The sequence below is a fragment of the Mytilus galloprovincialis genome, chromosome 11 (genome assembly GCF_965363235.1).
Source record: "Mytilus galloprovincialis chromosome 11, xbMytGall1.hap1.1, whole genome shotgun sequence".
Classification (NCBI taxonomy): Eukaryota; Metazoa; Mollusca; class Bivalvia; order Mytilida; family Mytilidae; genus Mytilus; species Mytilus galloprovincialis.
In genome coordinates this window covers 502,042-523,190 of record NC_134848.1, presented here as the reverse complement: position 1 = coordinate 523,190, position 21,149 = coordinate 502,042, and the positions used below count along the sequence as shown (strand labels likewise).

Genomic DNA, 21,149 nt, shown 5'->3' with positions numbered 1-21,149 from the left:
GTCAACACCGAAGTGTTGACTACTGGGCTGGTGATACTCTCGGGGACGAAACGTCCACCAGCAGTTAAAACTTTTAACAACTGCGCCATGAGCTCATGCTAAGCCCGACGTCTTGTGTGGAAGTTTCATGCATTAATCATAAATAGTTTCTGAGACAGTTTTAAGCAATAACCATATATTGTGTTTGAGACACGGCGGGGCATGTGAAACCCCCCACCCTGTTTTTTTTTTACAAAAAACTAAATCTCACTAAAAATAAAATTTTGAATCAAAACCAAAAAGTATACAGATCTTTACATTAATATAACAAAGAGGTGTGTAAAGTTTTAAGCAATAATCATAAATTGTTTTTGAAATACGGCACAACATGTAAAAAAAACCTCCCCCTTTTTTATAAAATACTCAATAACTCAAAAATAAAATTTTGAATCATCACCAAAAAGTATACAGATCTTTAGATTAATATAACAAAGAAGTGTTTAAAGTTTTAAGCAATAGTCATAAATTATTTTTGAGATACAGCGCGACATGTATAAAACCCTCCCCTGTTTTACAAAATACTCAATAACTCAAAAATAATTTTTTTTATCATCACCAAAAAGTATACAGTTCTTTAGATTAATATAACAAAAACTTGGGTAAAGTTTTTAAGCAATAATCATAAATTGTTTTTGAGATACGGCACAACATGTAAAAAAAACCCTCCCCTTTTTTTTACAAAATCCTCAATAACTCAAAAATGAAATTTTGAATCATCACCAAAAAGTATACAGATCTTTAGATTAATATAACAAAGACATGTGTAAAGTTTTAAGCAATAATCATAAATCGTTTTTGAGATATGGCGTGACATGTAAATACCCCCTCCCCCTTTTTAACAAAATACTCAATAACTCAAAAATAAATTTTTTAATCATCACCGAAAAGTATACAGATATTGAGATTAATATAACTAAGAAGTGTTTAAAGTTTTAAGTCATAATCAAGAATCGTTTTTGAGATACAGTGCGACATGTGAAAAAAAAAACCTTTCCCGTTTTAGTTATAAAGTGCCGTAACTCAAAACAATTTCATCCTATTTTCACCAAAAAGTATACAGATCATTTGACCATCATAAGAATCAACTATATTAAGTTTCATGAAATTTTGATAAGTCGTTCTTAAGTTACGATGCCACATGTTTACGCCGGACAGACAGACGGACAGACAGACAGACGGATGGATGGACAGACGGACGGATGGATGGACAGACGGACGGACACCGGACATTTGTATAGCATAATGCGTCCCATCAATTTTGACGGGCGTATAAAAAGGAAATATGAGAAACAAGTATGTTATACACAGTTATTAAATGTACCAGGCTTATTATTTGATACGCCAGACGCGCATTTTGTATGCATAAAATTCGTTACCTATCACTAAAGCATTGTTCTCAATTGACTGTCGCAATAAAAAAGAGCTTTGTTGACTTATTTAATTTTTTGGTGGTTAATGTCTCCTGTAGTTTAAAGTCTTCTATGGTCATTGGGTTGGGTAGTTTATCCTATACCTTACTGGCGTACTAAATTATAATCCTGGTACATTTGATAACTATTTACACCACTGGGTCGATGCCATTGCTGGTGGACGTTTCGTCCCCGAGGGTATCACCAGCCTAGTAGTCAACACTTCGGTGTTGACATGAATATCTATAATGCGTTCATTTTTATAAACTTCCTTGTTTACAAAACTTTGAATTTTTGGAAAAACTAAGGATTTTCTTGTCCCAGGCATAGATTACCTTAGCATTATTTGGCACAACTTTTTGGAATTTTGGATCCTAATGCTCTTCAACTTTGTACTTGTTTGGCTTTATAAATATTTTGATATGACCGTCACTGATGAGTCTTATGTAGACGAAACGCGCGTCTGGCGTACTAAATAATAATTCTGGTACCTTTGATAACTATTTACTGATATCACAAAGACTAACTTTCGTAATTGACCTTTAACTGTTTGATTCAAGCGCGACTGATGAGTAGTATGTGGATAAAACGGCATCTCTTAAATTTATACACCTGATAATTTTTATAATATTGTTGACCATTACAGGGCAGAGCTCATTAAAGAAGTGTTATATATCATTAATGTAATACTTTTTGTAGGTTTTCTGTTAATAGACAGCAACAACTTTTCAAAACACTACTGATTTTCTACAATGAAGCATACATAGCATTAATCTTTAACTTTGCCACTCCGATCTTTAGAACTTAAACGGACTGCTTAAAGTGTGTTCTTATAATAAAAAGAAATCAAACCAAACAAACAAATAATTTTGATGTTTCATTAAATTCTACTTAAATTATCTTAAAATAAACAAAAACCTTAATCGTAATGTATATGATCTTACCAAAGTTTGAACTTTTTCTGAACTTCCCTAAGGATGATTTGCCTAATGATAGATTATGATGCCAATCCTGGCTAGTAGTCATGAGTTCGTGTAATGCAGTTTGGTTAACATACTGTATCAATTTGAATGTAGTATTCAACTTCAGTATGTCCAGGAGAGCCATCTTGTTATAAATTACTTGTATTTGTAAAGGAACTATTCCTCGTAGTATTCTGAAAGTAAGTAAAAAATACTAATGTAATTTAGGTTTGGTATTATAGGACAACCACAATTAAAAACAAACTGGTTCATCGGTCAGTGATGCTGATTATTTTTCTTGTAAATCAATTTTCTAGAAATGAAATAATCATTTTGAAATCTTTTCCGCCTCAAATGAAACATGACATACTAATTTGTCCTTCTTGGTTTACAGTTCTTCGTCCTTTTAATAAGCTTTGGATATTCAAGTAGTTTGGCCTCGAGCATCACTGAAAAGACATTGATTGTCAAAATGCGCATCTGGTGCAGAAAAATTATATGTTATTAACTTACCTCCATCTGGTGACAACGATATCTCGGAAAGCATTGATTTTGTTGAAGAATGGGATCAGCTTGATGAAACAGAGGAAATAATAAAGTAAAAAATAGTTTCTTCTAATATATTCAATTCTTATTTTTTTCTTAAATAGTTTCAAATCCAAAATACGGCCGTATACAGTAGGTAAAATAAAAATTGACATCAAAAGAAATAAAGTTATATAAACATATATTATTACGAGGTAAAAACAACATCATCGTTTTATTTATGCCGCAGTTAATAAGGTGATTACAGAAACATATTTTTAGTTCAATTGAAAATTTGATTTTCTAGTTCAAGAACTGTTCTTAGCCATAAATGTGACAATCCAGTCGACATTTCTATTTGTTTTCTTGCATCAAATCATTTGCAATCAAATGTTTATTATCTTTTGCCACTCTTTTGAGTCTTGTGTAAATACATGTCACGCTTGGTATTCTAGATTAAAGCATTTAGTGTTAAGAAACTAAGCTCTACATCTGAAAGATTGATTATTATCATACCTCCTATACATTTCTAGAAATATGATTGGGTAAAAGCGTCCGCGTTGAGAACGTGTATATTTCATTTTAGGTTAGTAGGGCCGGGGCTTATTTCATTCACGGTTAGTAGTGTTGTTACGTCCCTTTATATTCCATATTAGGTTAGAAGGGAGGCGGGGATAATTTCATACACGTTTAGTAGGGGTATTACGTCCCTTTATAAAAACAAAACGGTACTGAGAAAAAAGTCTTGCAGGTTTCAACAGACGTAGAAATTTATGATTAAAATTGAAATAAATTCATAAAACAAATTTAAACCTAACAAGTTTTTGTAGGATCAATGAACGTAGTTCCTTAAAGCTAACAGTATTGCAGACTTGCTTATTTTAATAGGTCACTTGTCTAAATTTCAAACGTTAAGATAGTCGGTAAGATAAATTCGTTACATAGTGTGCTAGTGACGTAATACGGTATATATGGGGTCAGTAAATCCATATGGGGATTCGAGATTCGCTCTCACCCCATATGGCCTTTACTGACCATATATACTCTGTATAAGGTCACTAGCACACTATGTAACTATTAATATATTCTCTTCAACGACAAACGTAAAGCTGGCATAAGTTACCTCTGTGCGTAGGTCTTTCACGAATGATTTAGTATCTAAATCAGTTTCTGCCGAATAGTTAAACTTGAACACAAGCATTATATATACAGGATGGGTTGCGTTTAGATCTAAAACAATAAAACTAGTATGTTCAAATATAATCTTAAATCAATCCTAATTCTATCTTATTCATTCTAATGTGACGTCATTTTTAATTTTTTGATGATGGCGTTGAGGTTTAAAATTATTCGGATGTGTATACTTTTTGTGTTGCAAATGTCTGGTTATGTAATGTATTTCAGTTGTTTCCTGTAATGAGTTAATACTTCAGTTTTATCATGTACATCTTTTGTATAGTCATTTTATAAAATTCACTGTTTGCAAAAGTATAAATTATTCTATATAATAGGGATGTTCTGGTAACTAACAGAAAACCCTTGCCGTTTTTGACACAACTTTTTTTATCTTTTGGTCCTCGATGCTGTTCGGCTTTGTACTTATTTCGGCTTTCAAACTTTTGTATCTGGGTCTTGTGTGGATAAAATGCACTTCTGGCGTATTAAAATTTTGAACTTGTTGTCTTTTGTTGGCTGTTGTTCGTGTGATTCTTTGTCAATTGTGTTCTCCAATTTATTTATATTGTAGTCCTGTGGTGTTGTGTTGTCATTTTGATGTCATATTGCACATGGCCATATAAGTGCGAGGTTTGGCATGCCACAAAACCAGGTTCAACCCGCAATTTTTTCCTTTAAAAATGTTCTGTACCAAGTCAGTAATATGGCCATTTTTATATTATTGTTCGTTTCTGTGTGTGTTACATTTTAGCGTTGCGTCGTTTGTTTTCTCTTATTTTTTTAGTGTAAATTCACATTGCGATAAGACGTGTCACGGTACTTGTCTATCCCAAATTCATGTATTTGGTTTTGATGTTATATTTGTTATTCTCGTGGGATTTTGTCTGATGCTCGGTCCGTTTATGTGTGTGTTACATTTTAATGTTATGTTGTTGTTCTCCTCTTATATTTAATGCGGTTTCCTCGGTTTTAGTTTGTTATCCCAATTTTGTTTTTTTGTCCATGGATTTATGAGTTTTGAACAGCGGTATACTACTGTTGCCTTTATTTGTGAAAATATTTTATGTCAAAAATAAAATTACAGGCCAAGAGACATATATAAACTATTCATAGATAGAAGGATTGCAATTTTGTATTTTCGACAGACGCGCGTTTCGAGCATTATATCAATCTTTGTGATTTTTCAGTTTCTTTTCTACTAATGAGTTTAAATGTCTCTTAGGTATTTTTCGCCTCTGTTTTGCATATTTCTTTGAATTGAAACTGAATTTAAAAACAATCATTTCTTTATGATTTAGAATTGTGAATGAATTTATCATCGGCAATTACAGTTCATCTCCTGCTTTCACAAACGGTACGAGTTTCGCTTTTAGATATTAATTTGTCTAAACAATAGTGTTCAGACTTATTATTGTAATTTCAGTTAAGTTATTTGAAAACGTGTTTATGCAACTTGTAAAGGCGTTATATACAACCAGTTTTATTCAATCGAAGTGCTCATGTGATATTTAAGTAAAAATTACAGTATTTCTTGGTCTTTGTTCATAAAATTTCTTTTTGCAAGTTTGTACTTTCTCGTAGTATCAATCTGCATATTTTCAAAGACCAAACATATTATGATGCAAGTGTTGACTAAAATAGAATAGGTTCATAATAGCATGTACTTGCACAATCGTATTTTACTCACAAAATTGGGGTTCAGAAAACTGTACAACAGTTCCTGTAAAACATTAAAGGTATATATCAAATGTTATATAACATAAATACCAAATTAACACGTGTAATAGGTTCTTCTTGTTGGTCAGGTTTTTATTAGATGATGACAATAGCAATAAACCGTTTAATCAATGTTAAAAAACAACTGAGGGAATCCAATGAACACCAAAATAACCAAGCCCAAATGGACTCTTGTAATACGTGCATTAAGCACAATGCTAATACTTACCTTATTTTAATGATTGAGTATTGTTATGTTATATTCATTTCATTTTGAATTTTATTGCGTATGCAATTTCCTGCACCTTTTTTTCTTAGTAGGGCGGTCTTTTCGACAAAAATTTTTTTTTATCGCCTTTTATATTTATGGATATTACTTCACAATTATTATGGAGAAATTAAAAATATTTTTTACTCGTATGAACAAAGTGAAATTTATAAGCTCATTTTAGTTAATATAATAATTTACCTGTACTGGTCACTTCTGTGTTATTTGTTCGATTTATTGTTGGTGAAAAATCTTTCCCATGAGTCACAGAATACTTTTTATCTATTATGCTTGTGTCCCTACTTAATGTGGTAGATTCAATTGTTTTATCAAAAAAGGCAGTTGATGAAGCTGTGAAGCCATGATGTGTGTCCCGCGGTGTTGTCAAATAATGTTCACTTAAATCAGGATTTTTTTCGGATGATGTACTTATTCCAGTTGATGATGTTATAGTATTTGTTGATGACATGTTGAAAAATGTGCTGTTTCTGTCTACTGCGTGTGTTAAATCTAGGTTTTGTGGTGATGTTACCATTTTTTGTGTCGATGTTGTTATATTTCGTGATGACATGAGCATACGTTGTGGTGACGTGATCATTCGTTGTAATGACGTGATCATACGTTGTGATGACGTGATCATACTTTGTGATGACGTGATCAAACGTTGTGATGACATGATCAAACGTTGTGATGACGTGATCATACTTTGTGATGACGTGATCACACGTTGTGCTGACGTGATTATACGTTGTGATGTTGCGGTGATGGTTGACATAACAGTAGAGGATGATGATTTCTTTGTTGGAAATGATAATTCTTTTACTGATGATTCTACTTGAGATTCAGAACTCGTCGATAAAGATGTAGGAATGGTTGACATTGATGTTCCTTTATGTTGATAAGGAAATACAGTTGTCGTTAGTTCTACTGTGAAACAGAAAAAAAATATATTACAGTTGTGAAAATAAGACAACATTGTAACTCATTTATTTTCACGATTAGGTTTTAGTTATGTTAAAGTCAGATCTAGGTTGTATATATAATAAATAGCAGAGATCGACGTGGATAGTGAACTTGGAATAATTCTATAGTTAAAAAACAAAAAAAATAAATTTAATGAACATATAACAACAACATCAACAATACTTTATTTTAAGAGGGTTACACAGTCAGCTATACAACTAATCTTTCCTGATGCCCTCATCATGAAAATCAAACAAAATGCAAACATATACATTACATACATTAGAATAAAAAGTCAAATATGATGATAACGTTCAATACAACTTGATAAATGTTATGAAAAATTAAACATGATGACATATTCAGTTTTTAATATTAATTATACAGCTAGGTTAATTTCAATGAATGATCTGCTCATACAGAAAATAACTTGCTTTTAATTGAAATTAATAGAAAAAATATACTGGATTTTGAAAAAAGGGGGAGAGAAAAAAATCCTGTCCCAAAGTAGCTGCAAAACTTAAGACATTGTAATTCCGATAAAAGTAGATAAAAACAAGAAATGATGAAAGATAAAGTTTGACCTCGAAAGTATTTCTCATGGAATATAATTAATAGGGGCAATAATTTAAAGATACAGACTAATACATGACAGCACGGTGTTGATATTCACTGCTTGTTTGAATAGAGTTGATCACGACATGTAGACATACCCGTGTTCTGGCTTCCTATGGCTTGAAGTAGGAATCCGCGACCTTCAATCGTACTGTCCGAGACAAATGTGACCTCTGCAATCGATTTACTAAAGATCATTGTGGATGAAGACCGAGTTGTACCACAGATCCGCTCTATCTTTGTCGCTGTAAACTTAAGGAAATCGCTGTTACATGCTGTGGTGTTCTGAATGTCAATCCAGATACGTCGTATCCGTAACGGAGATTGGTCCACGGTTTTAACTGTCCATTGACATATTACGCCGGGTGGATAACTCGTGGGATACCCAGGTGACATAATATTAATAATTTGTCCTGGATTAACTGTAACTGTTTTTGAACATGCTGAAAAAGATATCAAGATTATTGTACATGATTTTTACGAATCACAACATTTTCTTTAATTTAACAATTATAATCAGACTGAATATAAAACATTCAAATGATGGAGAAGGTACCAATGGTACAAAGCCATGAACTCACCAACTGATAATTTGTGTTTAAGTTGAAAACACTTTAATTTCTCCTTTTTTCTCCCTGTCTTAATTGAAATAAAATATGTATTGAAATCAAAACGTGTGAATTGCCATCATAAGTATGTACCTCGTTTTAAATTAACGTTCTGCATGTGTTTACTTCAACTATAAGTTTTTTGTGTTCAAGTTGAAAACTCTTTAATTTCTTTTTTTTTCTAAATTTAAATAAAAGTGTTTGGACATTTAAACGTGTATGTTAAAAAATAATCTGACATTTGTGTAATTTAAAAACTTACAGGCTCTAAAATATTTGTTCATGGAGAACTCGCTTTCTACGTCACCAATTCGTGCGGTCATTGTCACTAGGAAAAGCTGACCCTTATGTCCTTGTGTATTAATTATGAAACGGTTGCCACGATTGGCTAAAACGATTATGCAAATCTTCGAATACCTTGGTAATGGTCTATAGCAGAGCTTATAAGAGGTAATTGGTAAGTGATTCTCCGGCGGTGGTGACCACGTGACTAGTATTACGTTTCCAAGGTGACTTAGTGTTATATTAACTGGTGGTTTTGGATTCTTAACTGAAAAGTAAATAAATAGCATATTTCTGATTTTTCAAACTTTTGGTTTCAGATAAACTCCAAATTACTTGAATATCATAATTTTCCAAACATTTGGTTTCGGGCAATCTTGCAGTCCATGCAAGAGATGAGTGTGTGTTTCATTGCGATAAACAAACGAATCTAATAAGTATCATTTATTTTCAGTGTAGCATTAACTACTTAGACTTGAGACTTGAATTTTATTAGGAAATTTCACTTGTTCTTAACATGTATGAAATATATGTCACTAAAACATGTAAAAGATAAAAAAAAAAAAAAAAAAAAAAAAAAAAACAGCATTAATTGTATATTTTCTTAATGCTTGTAAAAAGGTCGAGCATTAATAAGTACACTAGGATTTAAAAGCAAGTTAATTAATATTTTGTTGGCACCTGCTTTTTGTTGAAGACCGTATGTTATCCTGTTGTATTTATTTGGAGCTCTTGTTGTGGAGTAGTTGTCTCATTGGCGTAGTCAAAAATCTCTTTGTATTCATACTTAATCACGTAGTTAAATACGGGTTTAACAACGGATCAAAAGAAAAATACAAATGTATAGTCAACAGATGCAGTAAGAAAGCGTCGAAGCATCGTTGGATTCAAGTGCAGAATTTAATATGTACAAAATGGTGGATTGAATTTGGCCCGAGATAATTATAAGGACTTAGGTTATATAGTACTTTATGATTACATTTTAAAAATATACGATCATTACAACAGCCAATTCAAATTCAATGTTTTGGGGTTAAATCTTTTTTTTTTATAAAAAATCAATGTATGCAAACTAAATCACTGTGGGGTATAGACACACAGTGTGGTAAAAGGTAAAAGATGTTAAGAGTGTGTATAAAATTGAGAATGGAAATGGGGAATATGCCAAAGAGACAACAACCCGACCATAGAAAAAAAAAACAACAGCAGAAGGTCACCAACAGGTCTTCAATGTAGCGAGAAATACATAGATATCTTACCAACAGCTTTAACTAACAGACTAAATCCTTTTCCGACGGTTCCTATTTTGCTCTGAAACACTATTCTGACATCACTGTCCTCCAGTCGTATGTCAGATATTTTCGTGCAGATTTTCTTTTTAATTTTGTCTGATTCAATAAGCAGAACATGTTTTGCACACCCTTGGTTATCAGTTCCAAGATCCATGTCTTTTATATGAATACTTATCGTATGTGTCTTGTTAGTGAAAAGGTTCCATACACATAAAACACCTTGATGGAATTCATGTGGGTACAAAGGTGACTCCATTTCCTGTGTTCCGTTTGTGTCGATATACTGCTGGTTTCCACAACCTTAAAAACAGTGTATATATAGGTATGACAACAATAGTAAAAAGCATTGGAATAATAATCGAATAAAGATAAAAAAAAATTAAAAAAAAAAAAAAAAAAATTAAGAAGGGTAATCCGGTCTCAACCAATCGTTTTTCAAGTTACTTATGCCCGTAACTGTGTAACAGGTTTTCATATAGAATCAAGCTCTAAAAATAACTCTTAATCAATTAAACCCAAAAGTGTTGAAAGGAAGAGCTTTACATTCTATATATTTTAATCCAGAATCGCAACCGAACTTTTCCACTGGCGATCATGTATGAAGAGAGTGCCCAATCACCCTATTAAGAAATGTTTGTATTAATACCAGATAAAAGTCGTGGTTTATAAAATAGAGAATGGAAATGGGAAAGGTGTCAAAGGGTAACAGCACGACCAAAGGGCAGATAACTGCCGAAGTCTATCACTGGAGATGAAAAATCTAGTGCTGGAGATCTGCGATGAAGACATAAAGTCATCTGTCCGCGGTAGACATAAAATTAAGCGCTCCAGACGTAAAAGTCCACCGCTAATGATGAAGGGTCAACCGAGGTGGAAATAAAGTTAACAAAAATCAGGTTTTAGAAATAGATCATTAAAAGAACTAAATTATGGCATTTTAGATTCGGACAAATGTGTACATTGTCCTTCAGTAGAGACTCTCCATTCTGTTCCAATAACATCAATTTCCCAAATTGACACGACAAATGACCGATGATTGGTGATTGTTGGTTTTCAGCGCCACTGTTAACACTATTGGTTATCTCGTGGCGATAGTTTTTACATAACAAATCAAATAGAGATTAGAATACCATAATAATTACCTGTTCGTATATATCTTGGAATTGATTGCTTACTAAGTCCATAGTCATTTTCTGCTTGGAGTGAGATAAGAAATAACTGTCCAATATGATCGCCAAACGCTGGAAAAAAAACCCACATATAAGTAAATGAAGAAGTTTGCTTTTTGTGGTTGTTTTTTACAATTTAGTTTTACAGTCCTTCTTTATATTATTTTGTTAAGCCCCAGTCCCACTAGACCACGATCGCACCACGCTCACCGCGATCTAAATAAATTAAGATCGTAGTGAGGTCGCGGTATGAAAGGCATGAAAATGTATATTTTCGTTGCGGTCACGGTTCTAGTACGTCATCATAACGCTTCTACAACGATTCCTCTACGATTATACCACGTTCTCACCGCGTTTATTCTGCGACCTCACTACGCTTATCAAGATCTTTCTACGCTTATCACGTTCTCACTACGACCATAACACGAGTTATCCGATTGCAACACGATCTTACCACGTTCTTACCACAATTATACTACGTTCATACCGCGATCTTACTACGTTCTCAACAATAACGTCAATGTCGTGTTCCAAATCAATACAGTTCCATTCCTTCTATTTCTGATTAATACTATATTTCTCGGAAACAACACAGTTATGCCACCAAAATCTACTAGAACACTTGGCCTGGTGGTAGTAGGGGTTGATGTAGAGGCAGAGGGAACTCTGATAGTAACGAATCCTGCTCAAGCAGAGATGTCGGACACACCAATACAACCTGAATTACAACCTATTGCTGGTCCATGAAGCTATGAAGCTCAAATGGCGATATTTAAGTGAAAGATAGCAGAGATGACAAAGATGTGTCAATAGATATAGGAAGATGTGGTATATGAGGGCCAATGAGACAACTCTCCATCCAAGTAACAATTTATAAAAGTAAACCATTATAGGCCAAGGTACGACCTTCGACACGGAGCATTGGCTCACACCGACAACAAGCAATAAAGGGCCCCAAAAATTACTAGTGTAAAACCATTCAAACGGGAAAACCAACGATATAATCTATATAAAATCGAGAAGCTTGGTTGAGCCGTTAGAGAAAATGGACAAGAAGTCCTAATTACATACAAACAAACAAAACCTGGAGAGATTAAATATATTTTATGTGAAAATGACAATGAAAATAATGGTCGTAGTATGAACGTAGTAGGGTCGTAAGAAGTACGTGATGAGGACGGCAAGGGCGTGCTAGAATCGCACTATGGTAGTGAAAGCGTAGTTTGGTCGCGGTGAGAACGTGATGGTCGTCGTGAGGTCGTTATAACGTCGTTGTGAGTTCGTAGCGCAGTCTCTCCGAATAGAATCACGCTTTCGCTACGCTCTCGCTACGATGGTACAACGACCTTTGCGATCTTACTACGATCTTAGTGCGCTCTCACTACGCTTCTACTACGACCTGATTTCGCCACGACCGCACCACGATTGTTTTGAACATGTTCAAAGTTGGTCACGCTCATCACGATCTTGAAGACCTCACCAAGATTGTGATAAGACCTTCCTGCGACCAACACGATCCTACTACGATCATGAAAATTTGCATTTGTTTACAGATCGTAGTGCGATCGTGGCCTAGTGGGACTGCGGTATAATACATTACTGTCTAAAGTAATAAAAGGGTTTTGCGGTCACAAAAATAATGACGTAAAAGTTATAAATGAATGAAATATAGCTTTGACTTATACATTATTTCTCTGTTCTGAGAAAGACGTAATTTTGTATTTATATACACAATACGGTTTTAATCTCAATAAAACGATACCTTTGGCGCCATATTATCTAATCAGTTTAAAAGTTAATATTAATTAAGTTCCAGCGGCAAACTATTTTAAATAAAAAAGTTATAATGTCGAAAGAATTTTTTTTTATAGAAATAATAGAAATTTAGCTTATCTTGGCTTTTTAATGCGAAGCATCTATTGTCCGTAATATTTTTTATTTATTTATCTATACTAAGCTAAATTAATGTTTACTCTCATTTAAAACTATATGTTTGGGTAGAGTGTTTTTACTGATGTTAGGCTGCATACGTACGTATCAATGCAAATGATTGGTTTCCTTTCACTACGATGGTGTACACCCTCAAACTCGGTAAAATATTGTAATTTATCAGGTAACTTAAAATCTCTCCATCCGTAAGTAATGGTGGGTGCCATCGCACTAAAAACTCTCTGCCGGTTGACTCAATTCGGATATTCCCGGGTGGTGACGGTGGCAATGATGCTGGAACTAAATAAAATAATACATTGATATAAAATTTGTCCCGCAATACCTATAGATAATACTTAAGTTTTTAACGCAGGCAGATAAGGATAAAGGTCATCTGATAAAGTTCACATTCCGCGTCTTTTTCTGTTGATAGTTTCATGTCTTTTTGAGACCTACCCAAACACTTCTTTTGTTGTATGATGTTTCTCTAAATGTAATAATAAGATGGTTTCATGTCTTTTTGAGATCTACCCAAACACTTCTTTTGTTGTATGATGTTTCTCTAAATGTAATAATAAGATGGTTTCATGTCTTTTTGAGATCTACCCAAACACTTCTTTTGTTGTATGATGTTTCTCTAAATGTAATAATAAGATGGTTTCATGTCTTTTTGAGATCTACCCAAACACTTCTTTTGTTGTATGATGTTTCTCTAAATGTAATAATAAGATGGTTTCATGTCTTTTTGAGACCTACCCAAACACTTCTTTTGTTGTATGATGTTTCTCTAAATGTAATAATAAGATGGTTTCATGTCTTTTTGAGACCTACCCAAACACTTCTTTTGTTGTATGATGTTTCTCTAAATGTAATAATAAGATGGTTTCATGTCTTTTTGAGATCTACCCAAACACTTCTTTTGTTGTATGATGTTTCTCTAAATGTAATAATAAGATGGTTTCATGTCTTTTTGAGACCTACCCAAACACTTCTTTTGTTGTATGATGTTTCTCTAAATGTAATAATAAGATGGTTTCATGTCTTTTTGAGATCTACCCAAACACTTCTTTTGTTGTATGATGTTTCTCTAAATGTAATAATAAGATGGTTTCATGTCTTTTTGAGATCTACCCAAACACTTCTTTTGTTGTATGATGTTTCTCTAAATGTAATAATAAGATGGTTTCATGTCTTTTTGAGATCTACCCAAACACTTCTTTTGTTGTATGATGTTTCTCTAAATGTAATAATAAGATGGTTTCATGTCTTTTTGAGACCTACCCAAACACTTCTTTTGTTGTATGATGTTTCTCTAAATGTAATAATAAGATGGTTTCATGTCTTTTTGAGACCTACCCAAACACTTCTTTTGTTGTATGATGTTTCTCTAAATGTAATAATAAGATGGTTTCATGTCTTTTTGAGATCTACCCAAACACTTCTTTTGTTGTATGATGTTTCTCTAAATGTAATAATAAGATGGTTTCATGTCTTTTTGAGACCTACCCAAACACTTCTTTTGTTGTATGATGTTTCTCTAAATGTAATAATAAGATGGTTTCATGTCTTTTTGAGATCTACCCAAACACTTCTTTTGTTGTATGATGTTTCTCTAAATGTAATAATAAGATGGTTTCATGTCTTTTTGAGACCTACCCAAACACTTCTTTTGTTGTATGATGTTTCTCTAAATGTAATAATAAGATGGTTTCATGTCTTTTTGAGACCTACCCAAACACTTCTTTTGTTGTATGATGTTTCTCTAAATGTAATAATAAGATGGTTTCATGTCTTTTTGAGATCTACCCAAACACTTCTTTTGTTGTATGATGTTTCTCTAAATGTAATAATAAGATGGTTTCATGTCTTTTTGAGATCTACCCAAACACTTCTTTTGTTGTATGATGTTTCTCTAAATGTAATAATAAGATGGTTTCATGTCTTTTTGAGATCTACCCAAACACTTCTTTTGTTGTATGATGTTTCTCTAAATGTAATAATAAGATGGTTTCATGTCTTTTTGAGACCTACCCAAACACTTCTTTTGTTGTATGATGTTTCTCTAAATGTAATAATAAGATGGTTTCATGTCTTTTTGAGACCTACCCAAACACTTCTTTTGTTGTATGATGTTTCTCTAAATGTAATAATAAGATGGTTTCATGTCTTTTTGAGATCTACCCAAACACTTCTTTTGTTGTATGATGTTTCTCTAAATGTAATAATAAGATGGTTTCATGTCTTTTTGAGACCTACCCAAACACTTCTTTTGTTGTATGATGTTTCTCTAAATGTAATAATAAGATGGTTTCATGTCTTTTTGAGATCTACCCAAACACTTCTTTTGTTGTATGATGTTTCTCTAAATGTAATAATAAGATGGTTTCATGTCTTTTTGAGACCTACCCAAACACTTCTTTTGTTGTATGATGTTTCTCTAAATGTAATAATAAGATGGTTTCATGTCTTTTTGAGACCTACCCAAACACTTCTTTTGTTGTATGATGTTTCTCTAAATGTAATAATAAGATGGTTTCATGTCTTTTTGAGATCTACCCAAACACTTCTTTTGTTGTATGATGTTTCTCTAAATGTAATAATAAGATTAGGTCCGAGTTCACAAGGAAAAAAGCAAATTTAAAATTAATGTCACCCGTCATTGTTCTTATACTTAATCTGAACCCTTATTTCATTTTATATTGTTTATCTTCTGTTTTCTGTGATGTTTTTATTGACTGAATTTTAATTAAGTTTCTGCTCCTTTTTCTTTTTCATTTCATTTTATTTCTCTTCTTAATATACTAGCATCTCAACATAATTAATTAAACACGAAATCATCAAAATAAACAATCAAAAACTCTATATATATAGCATAAAATATTAATAAATTATGATAGTTTGTAAAAAATGTGATTTTTTTCATTCTTCAACTTTGATTTATTTCCAAACATAATATTCTAAGAGAAATGTAATGATGATATGAGCCTTTGATGCCGGACAACATTTTTTTTAATAATAAAAAAAAATATGAATAATACAGCTTTTTTCGAATCTCTCTTTAATCGGTACATTGACAATTAATATAGAATAGAAGTAACACTATTGAAAAATCAATGGAGAGAAAAGTCTTACCTGTTTTAGGAAACAAAAAAAGAAGGAAACTTGATTTCATCAGTAGGAGAAATATATGTTGCATTGTGTCTCATATTGAACAAAATCACGTGTATTTCAAACTAACAAAACTAATGAATAATGATATTTTCCATCAATTTTGTACATTCCAATAAGAATTGAGAAATGTTAAATGGATATCAAAAGTAACGGATGTTTATAAAGATTAAATGTAACATTTCACCTGTTTAAGTTCAAGCAGGTCAACATACTTGTAACGCGATAAGATGAAACACAGAGATTATGTTGGACACACCTCAGAGTTATCGTTCTTATCAGTAGCCATTAGATACAACTGGTCAGTTTACAGTTTGAAAATTTAAAATTTAAAATGTTTATATAAAATGAGTGATCAAAGTATTTCAGTGACAGGACGATCCCTGTTGCAATAGTTAAGAAATAATTCATGGAAGCCATAGATTGTTGGAAATTTCCACATGGCCTGGGCCGTGATATTCGAATTTGATCGTGAGCTTTAGCGAGAAATAAAATTAAGGAATATCACGGCCCAGGCCACGTGTAAATTTCCAGCAATCTATGGCTTCCATGACTTATTTCGATTCTAATAGGACAAATACGGTCATTAAAAAACGGAAGCGAGGGAGGGTATGCTGTGTGTGTGGCTGTTCTTTTTTCCTCCCTTTTAGATAAAGCTCAAATATCTTTATAAACAAGTAGCTTGCGTAGGTTATTTCGTGAAAAACTGCTAGAAAAGCGTAGGTTATTTCGTGAATAACTGCTAGAAAAAACACTTTTAAATTCTTTAAATTCTCAAACCCAACATTTGCCATTTTTAATTTTCATGTTTTTCTCGTAAGCTTCCGTCAAATCCAAAGTTGACATTTTGTAACTAAGGAGCCGCCATGTTGATTTACTGAAATGAGTAAATATGCGAATAATGTAATAAAATAGAAAATAAAACAATACCTACCTCAAAAATCAGTTTTAATACAATATCATACGAATTCCGATGGTTCACGTAACAGAAAACTTTCAACTTAAGCGGTTTCGTTTGTATGACGTCATGTTTTGAAATGACTTAAATGCGCCAAAAAGACTTTCGCTGAATTTTATTTAATTTTTTTTTGTTGATTTCTCCGAGCTCTTGTGCATTGCTTTTTTTTTTATTATGCATACGAATAAGAATAAAAGTTATTTGGTCTTTTTTCAATTGCACTCTTTAAAACAATAAAATTGGCAAAGGTTCTGCAAATAGGTTCCAATACATGTAGAATTACGTGGGAAGTATATTATAACAGCCGTTATTATGTATATCTCTGAGTCTGCGCTAAGTATATTTTATCGATAATTTCATCACTGTGTTGTTTACAAAGCTAAAGAAACCCGTCATATTAGAATAGGGTATTGAAAATGTCGACGAGCGTAGCAAAGCAAAATTGCGTTTAACGATTTTATGCTCAAAATACTTTTTGAAAAGAGGGACGTGGACGTATCGGTCCTGTTATCAATTATACTATGAGTACAAATAAAAGAAGGTGAATGAAGAAGTAAGACATATACTCTAACAATGTAGTTAGATCAGCTAGAAATATAAAAAAAAGAGCAGAAAACGTCAGCATTTAGGAGAGGGATCTTGATAGAATTTTCAGAATAGAGAATAGTTTTTAAAATAGTAAATAAACAACACATTTAAAAATGATGAAACATGAAAACTTAAAATGAAAATCAAAAGAGAAAATAATACTAAAGAACTGATGACCCGCACCATACCAAACCCTCACAAAGAATCCCAATTAATTTCTTTTGTAGTAGGACCATTAGATGAAAGCCCGAGTCAGTTTTTTCGGCATAAACATGCATTTAAATAATCTTAACCTGCTGAAATGTCTTGGAGATTTCACTACTTCAGTGTGTCTTACGTCTATAGCATGTAATGCAGTTGTCGCTGGTTCATGACTTACGTAATGAACTTGTAATGTAATTGTCGCTGGTTCATATCTTACGTAAGAAGCATGTAATGTAGATGTCGCTGGTTCATATCTTACGTCAGGAACATGTAATACAGTTGTCGCTGGTTCATATCGTACGTCAGGAGTCTATAATGCAGGTGTAACTTGTTCATATCTTATGTCAAGAGCATCTAATGCAGTTGTGGCTGGTTCATATCATACATCAGAAGCATGTATTACAATTGACGCTGGTTCATGGCTACGTCAGGAGCATTTAAGCACGTGTAATTGGTTCATATCTTACGTCAGGAGCATGTAATCAAATTTTCGCTGGTTCCTATCTAACGTCAGGATCATATAATGCAGTTGTCGCTGGTTCATATCTTAGTTCGAGAGCATGTAATACAGTTGTCGCTGGTTCATATCTAACGTCAGGAGCATAGAATGCAGTTGTCGCTGGTTCATATCTTACGTCAGGAGCATGTAATGTAGTTGTCACTGGTTCATGTCTTACGTCAGGCGCATTAAATGCAGTCGTCGCTGGTTCATATATTACGTCAGGAGCATGTAATACAGGTGTTGTTGGTTCATGGCTTACGTCACGCGCATGTAGTACAGGTATCGCTGATTCGATCATGTCTTACGTCAGGAGCATGTTATGTAGTTGTCGCTGGTTCATTTCTTACGTCAGGAGCATGTAATGCATTTTGTTATGGTTCATGGCTATCATAAGGAGCATTTAATGCAGTTGATTCGATCATATCTTACGTCAGGAGCATGTAATGCAGCTGATACTGGTTCATATCTTTCTTCAATGGTTCATGTCTTACGTCTGTGCCATGTCATGTAGTTGTCGCTGGTTTATATCTTACGCCAGGAGCATGTAATGCAGCTTTCGCTTGTTAATATCTTTCATCAGGAGCTTGTCATGTAGTTGTCACTGGTTTATGTCTTACTTCAGGAGCATGTCATGTATATAGTTATCGCTGGTTCATATCTTACCTCCGAAGCATGTATTTCAATTGACGCTGGTTCATGGCTACGCCAGGAGCATGTAAGCAGGTGTAACTGGTTCACATCGTATCTCAGGAGCATGTAATTCAATTTTCGCTGGTTCCTATCTAACGTAAGGAGCATTTAATGAAGTTGTCGCTGGTTCATATCTTACTTCGAGAGCATGTAATACAGTTGTCGCTGGTTCCTATCTAACGTCAGGAGCATAAAATGCAGTCGTCGCTGGTTCATATATTACGTCAGGAGCATGTCATACAGGTGTCGCTGGTTCATGGTTTAAGTCAGGCGCATGTTATGAAGTTATCGCTGATTCGATCATGTCTTACGTCAGGAGCATGTTATGCAGGTATCGCTGGTTCGATCATGTCTTACGTCAGTAGCATTTAATGCAGTTGATTCGATCATATCTTACGTCAGAAGCATGTAATGCAGCTGATACTGGTTCATATCTTTCTTCACTGTTTCATGTCTTACGTCTGGACCATGTCATGTAGTTGTTGCTGGTTTATATCTTACGCCAGGAGCATGTAATGCAGCTGTCGCTTGTTTTAATATCTTTCATCAGGAGATTTTCATGTAGTTGTCACTGGTTTATGTCTTACGTCAGGAGCATGTCATGTAGTTGTCACTGGTTCATGTCTTACGTCAGGACAATGTAATACAGTTGTCGTTTGTTTATATCTTACGCCAGGAGCATGTAATGTAGTTGTCACTGGTTCATGTTTTACGTCAGGACTATGTAATACAGTTGTCTCTGGTTCATATCTTACGTCAGGAGTATGAAATACAGTGATAGCTGGTTCGTATGTTTCGTCAGTACCATGTAATGCAGTTGTCACGGGTTCATGTTTTACGTCAGGAGCATGTAATGTAGTTATCACTGGTTCATGTCTGACTCATTTTGCTGTTCTAGTTTTTATCTGTCGAAATTGGATACCATGCATTTATCATGCTTCTCAATAAAATAATAATGTTCGAATTGTCAAAAATCCCTCCTCCTCCTGGAACTTCTTATTAAAAACTTTCATTCCGAATTGGCAATGATATCTTGGTTTATATGAGATAGACGCATTTGGCATGACACCTTAAACTTTTCATACCTGATTCTTATATAATAGCTTAGTATAAAGAATTGTGTTGTTATTATCAAGGGCATTAATTACAGTGTTCAGTGGAAGATATTTGCCTCAAACGTACTCATATCACGTTCACTTATACTTTAATCAGGTATCCAATACAGATTTGACGAATAAAGCTGTTAAATACAACTTACAAAATATAACAATTAGGTGCAGTCCTAACATTACATAAAGTTAACTAATCAGACTAATAAAACCGATAGGTTTATAAATGATGTGTTTTAATCCCTAAATAAGTTGACACATTACCATTATCTTCAAATAAGAACAAAAAAATAATTTGACCTGTGACAGGCATGCGTATTATTCATTTATCTAATCATTTGACAGTTTTCCATCAATATTTTTTTTCAATTAATGTACTGTCAATTACACACAAAATGTTTCTATGTTACTTGTAAATCACGAAGGGGGACAACTGTGTCTGAAAAATACATGCGTTACAGGTAACACGAAGGGGGACAATTTTGTCTGATAAATACATGACGAAGGGGGACAACTTTGTCTGATAAATACATGACGAAGGGGAACAACTTTGTCTGATAAATACATGCGTTTCATGTGTCTTATGCTTTGACACTGCCGAAGGCTATTTGTTTAGCCGAAATAGTTGTTATTACGATTTCATAACGTTACCTTCGTGTATTTCCATTTTATATTAGTACCGTTATGCAAATCTTTATTCTTATACATTTTGTTCGTTAATACCTGCGTCATATCGTCTTTTCTAGACGATCCGGTACATATTAAATTTGCTGGTTAGTCCGTTCTATAGACTTATTTAAGTCCGACCTTCCTCTCAGTCCACATTTGAGATCATTAGATTTGAAAAGGTTCACCATCAACTTGCCAATTTACATCATGCGCTGTGTCACAATACTAGATAAAGCCTTAGAGGAAAAGGTATAACAGTATCGACGACTGAAAGTTATATATTTATAAAGCCTTTATACATGTGGTCG

At 33.5% G+C, this 21,149-nt stretch overlaps 1 protein-coding gene across 1 annotated transcript; it reads right to left on the bottom strand.

The window, feature by feature from the left end:
• Window positions 1–5,790: 5,790 nt before the first annotated feature.
• LOC143052009 (cubilin-like) lies at window positions 5,791–18,671 on the bottom strand. Its single transcript, XM_076224982.1, has 8 exons — window positions 18,507–18,671; window positions 13,059–13,296; window positions 10,998–11,096; window positions 9,823–10,155; window positions 8,544–8,831; window positions 7,772–8,116; window positions 6,717–7,022; window positions 5,791–5,831 (listed from the first exon to the last, which is right to left on the bottom strand). Exons 1-8 carry the CDS (start codon window positions 18,669–18,671, stop codon window positions 5,791–5,793), a joined length of 1,815 nt encoding a protein of 604 aa, XP_076081097.1.
• Window positions 18,672–21,149: the final 2,478 nt, after the last annotated feature.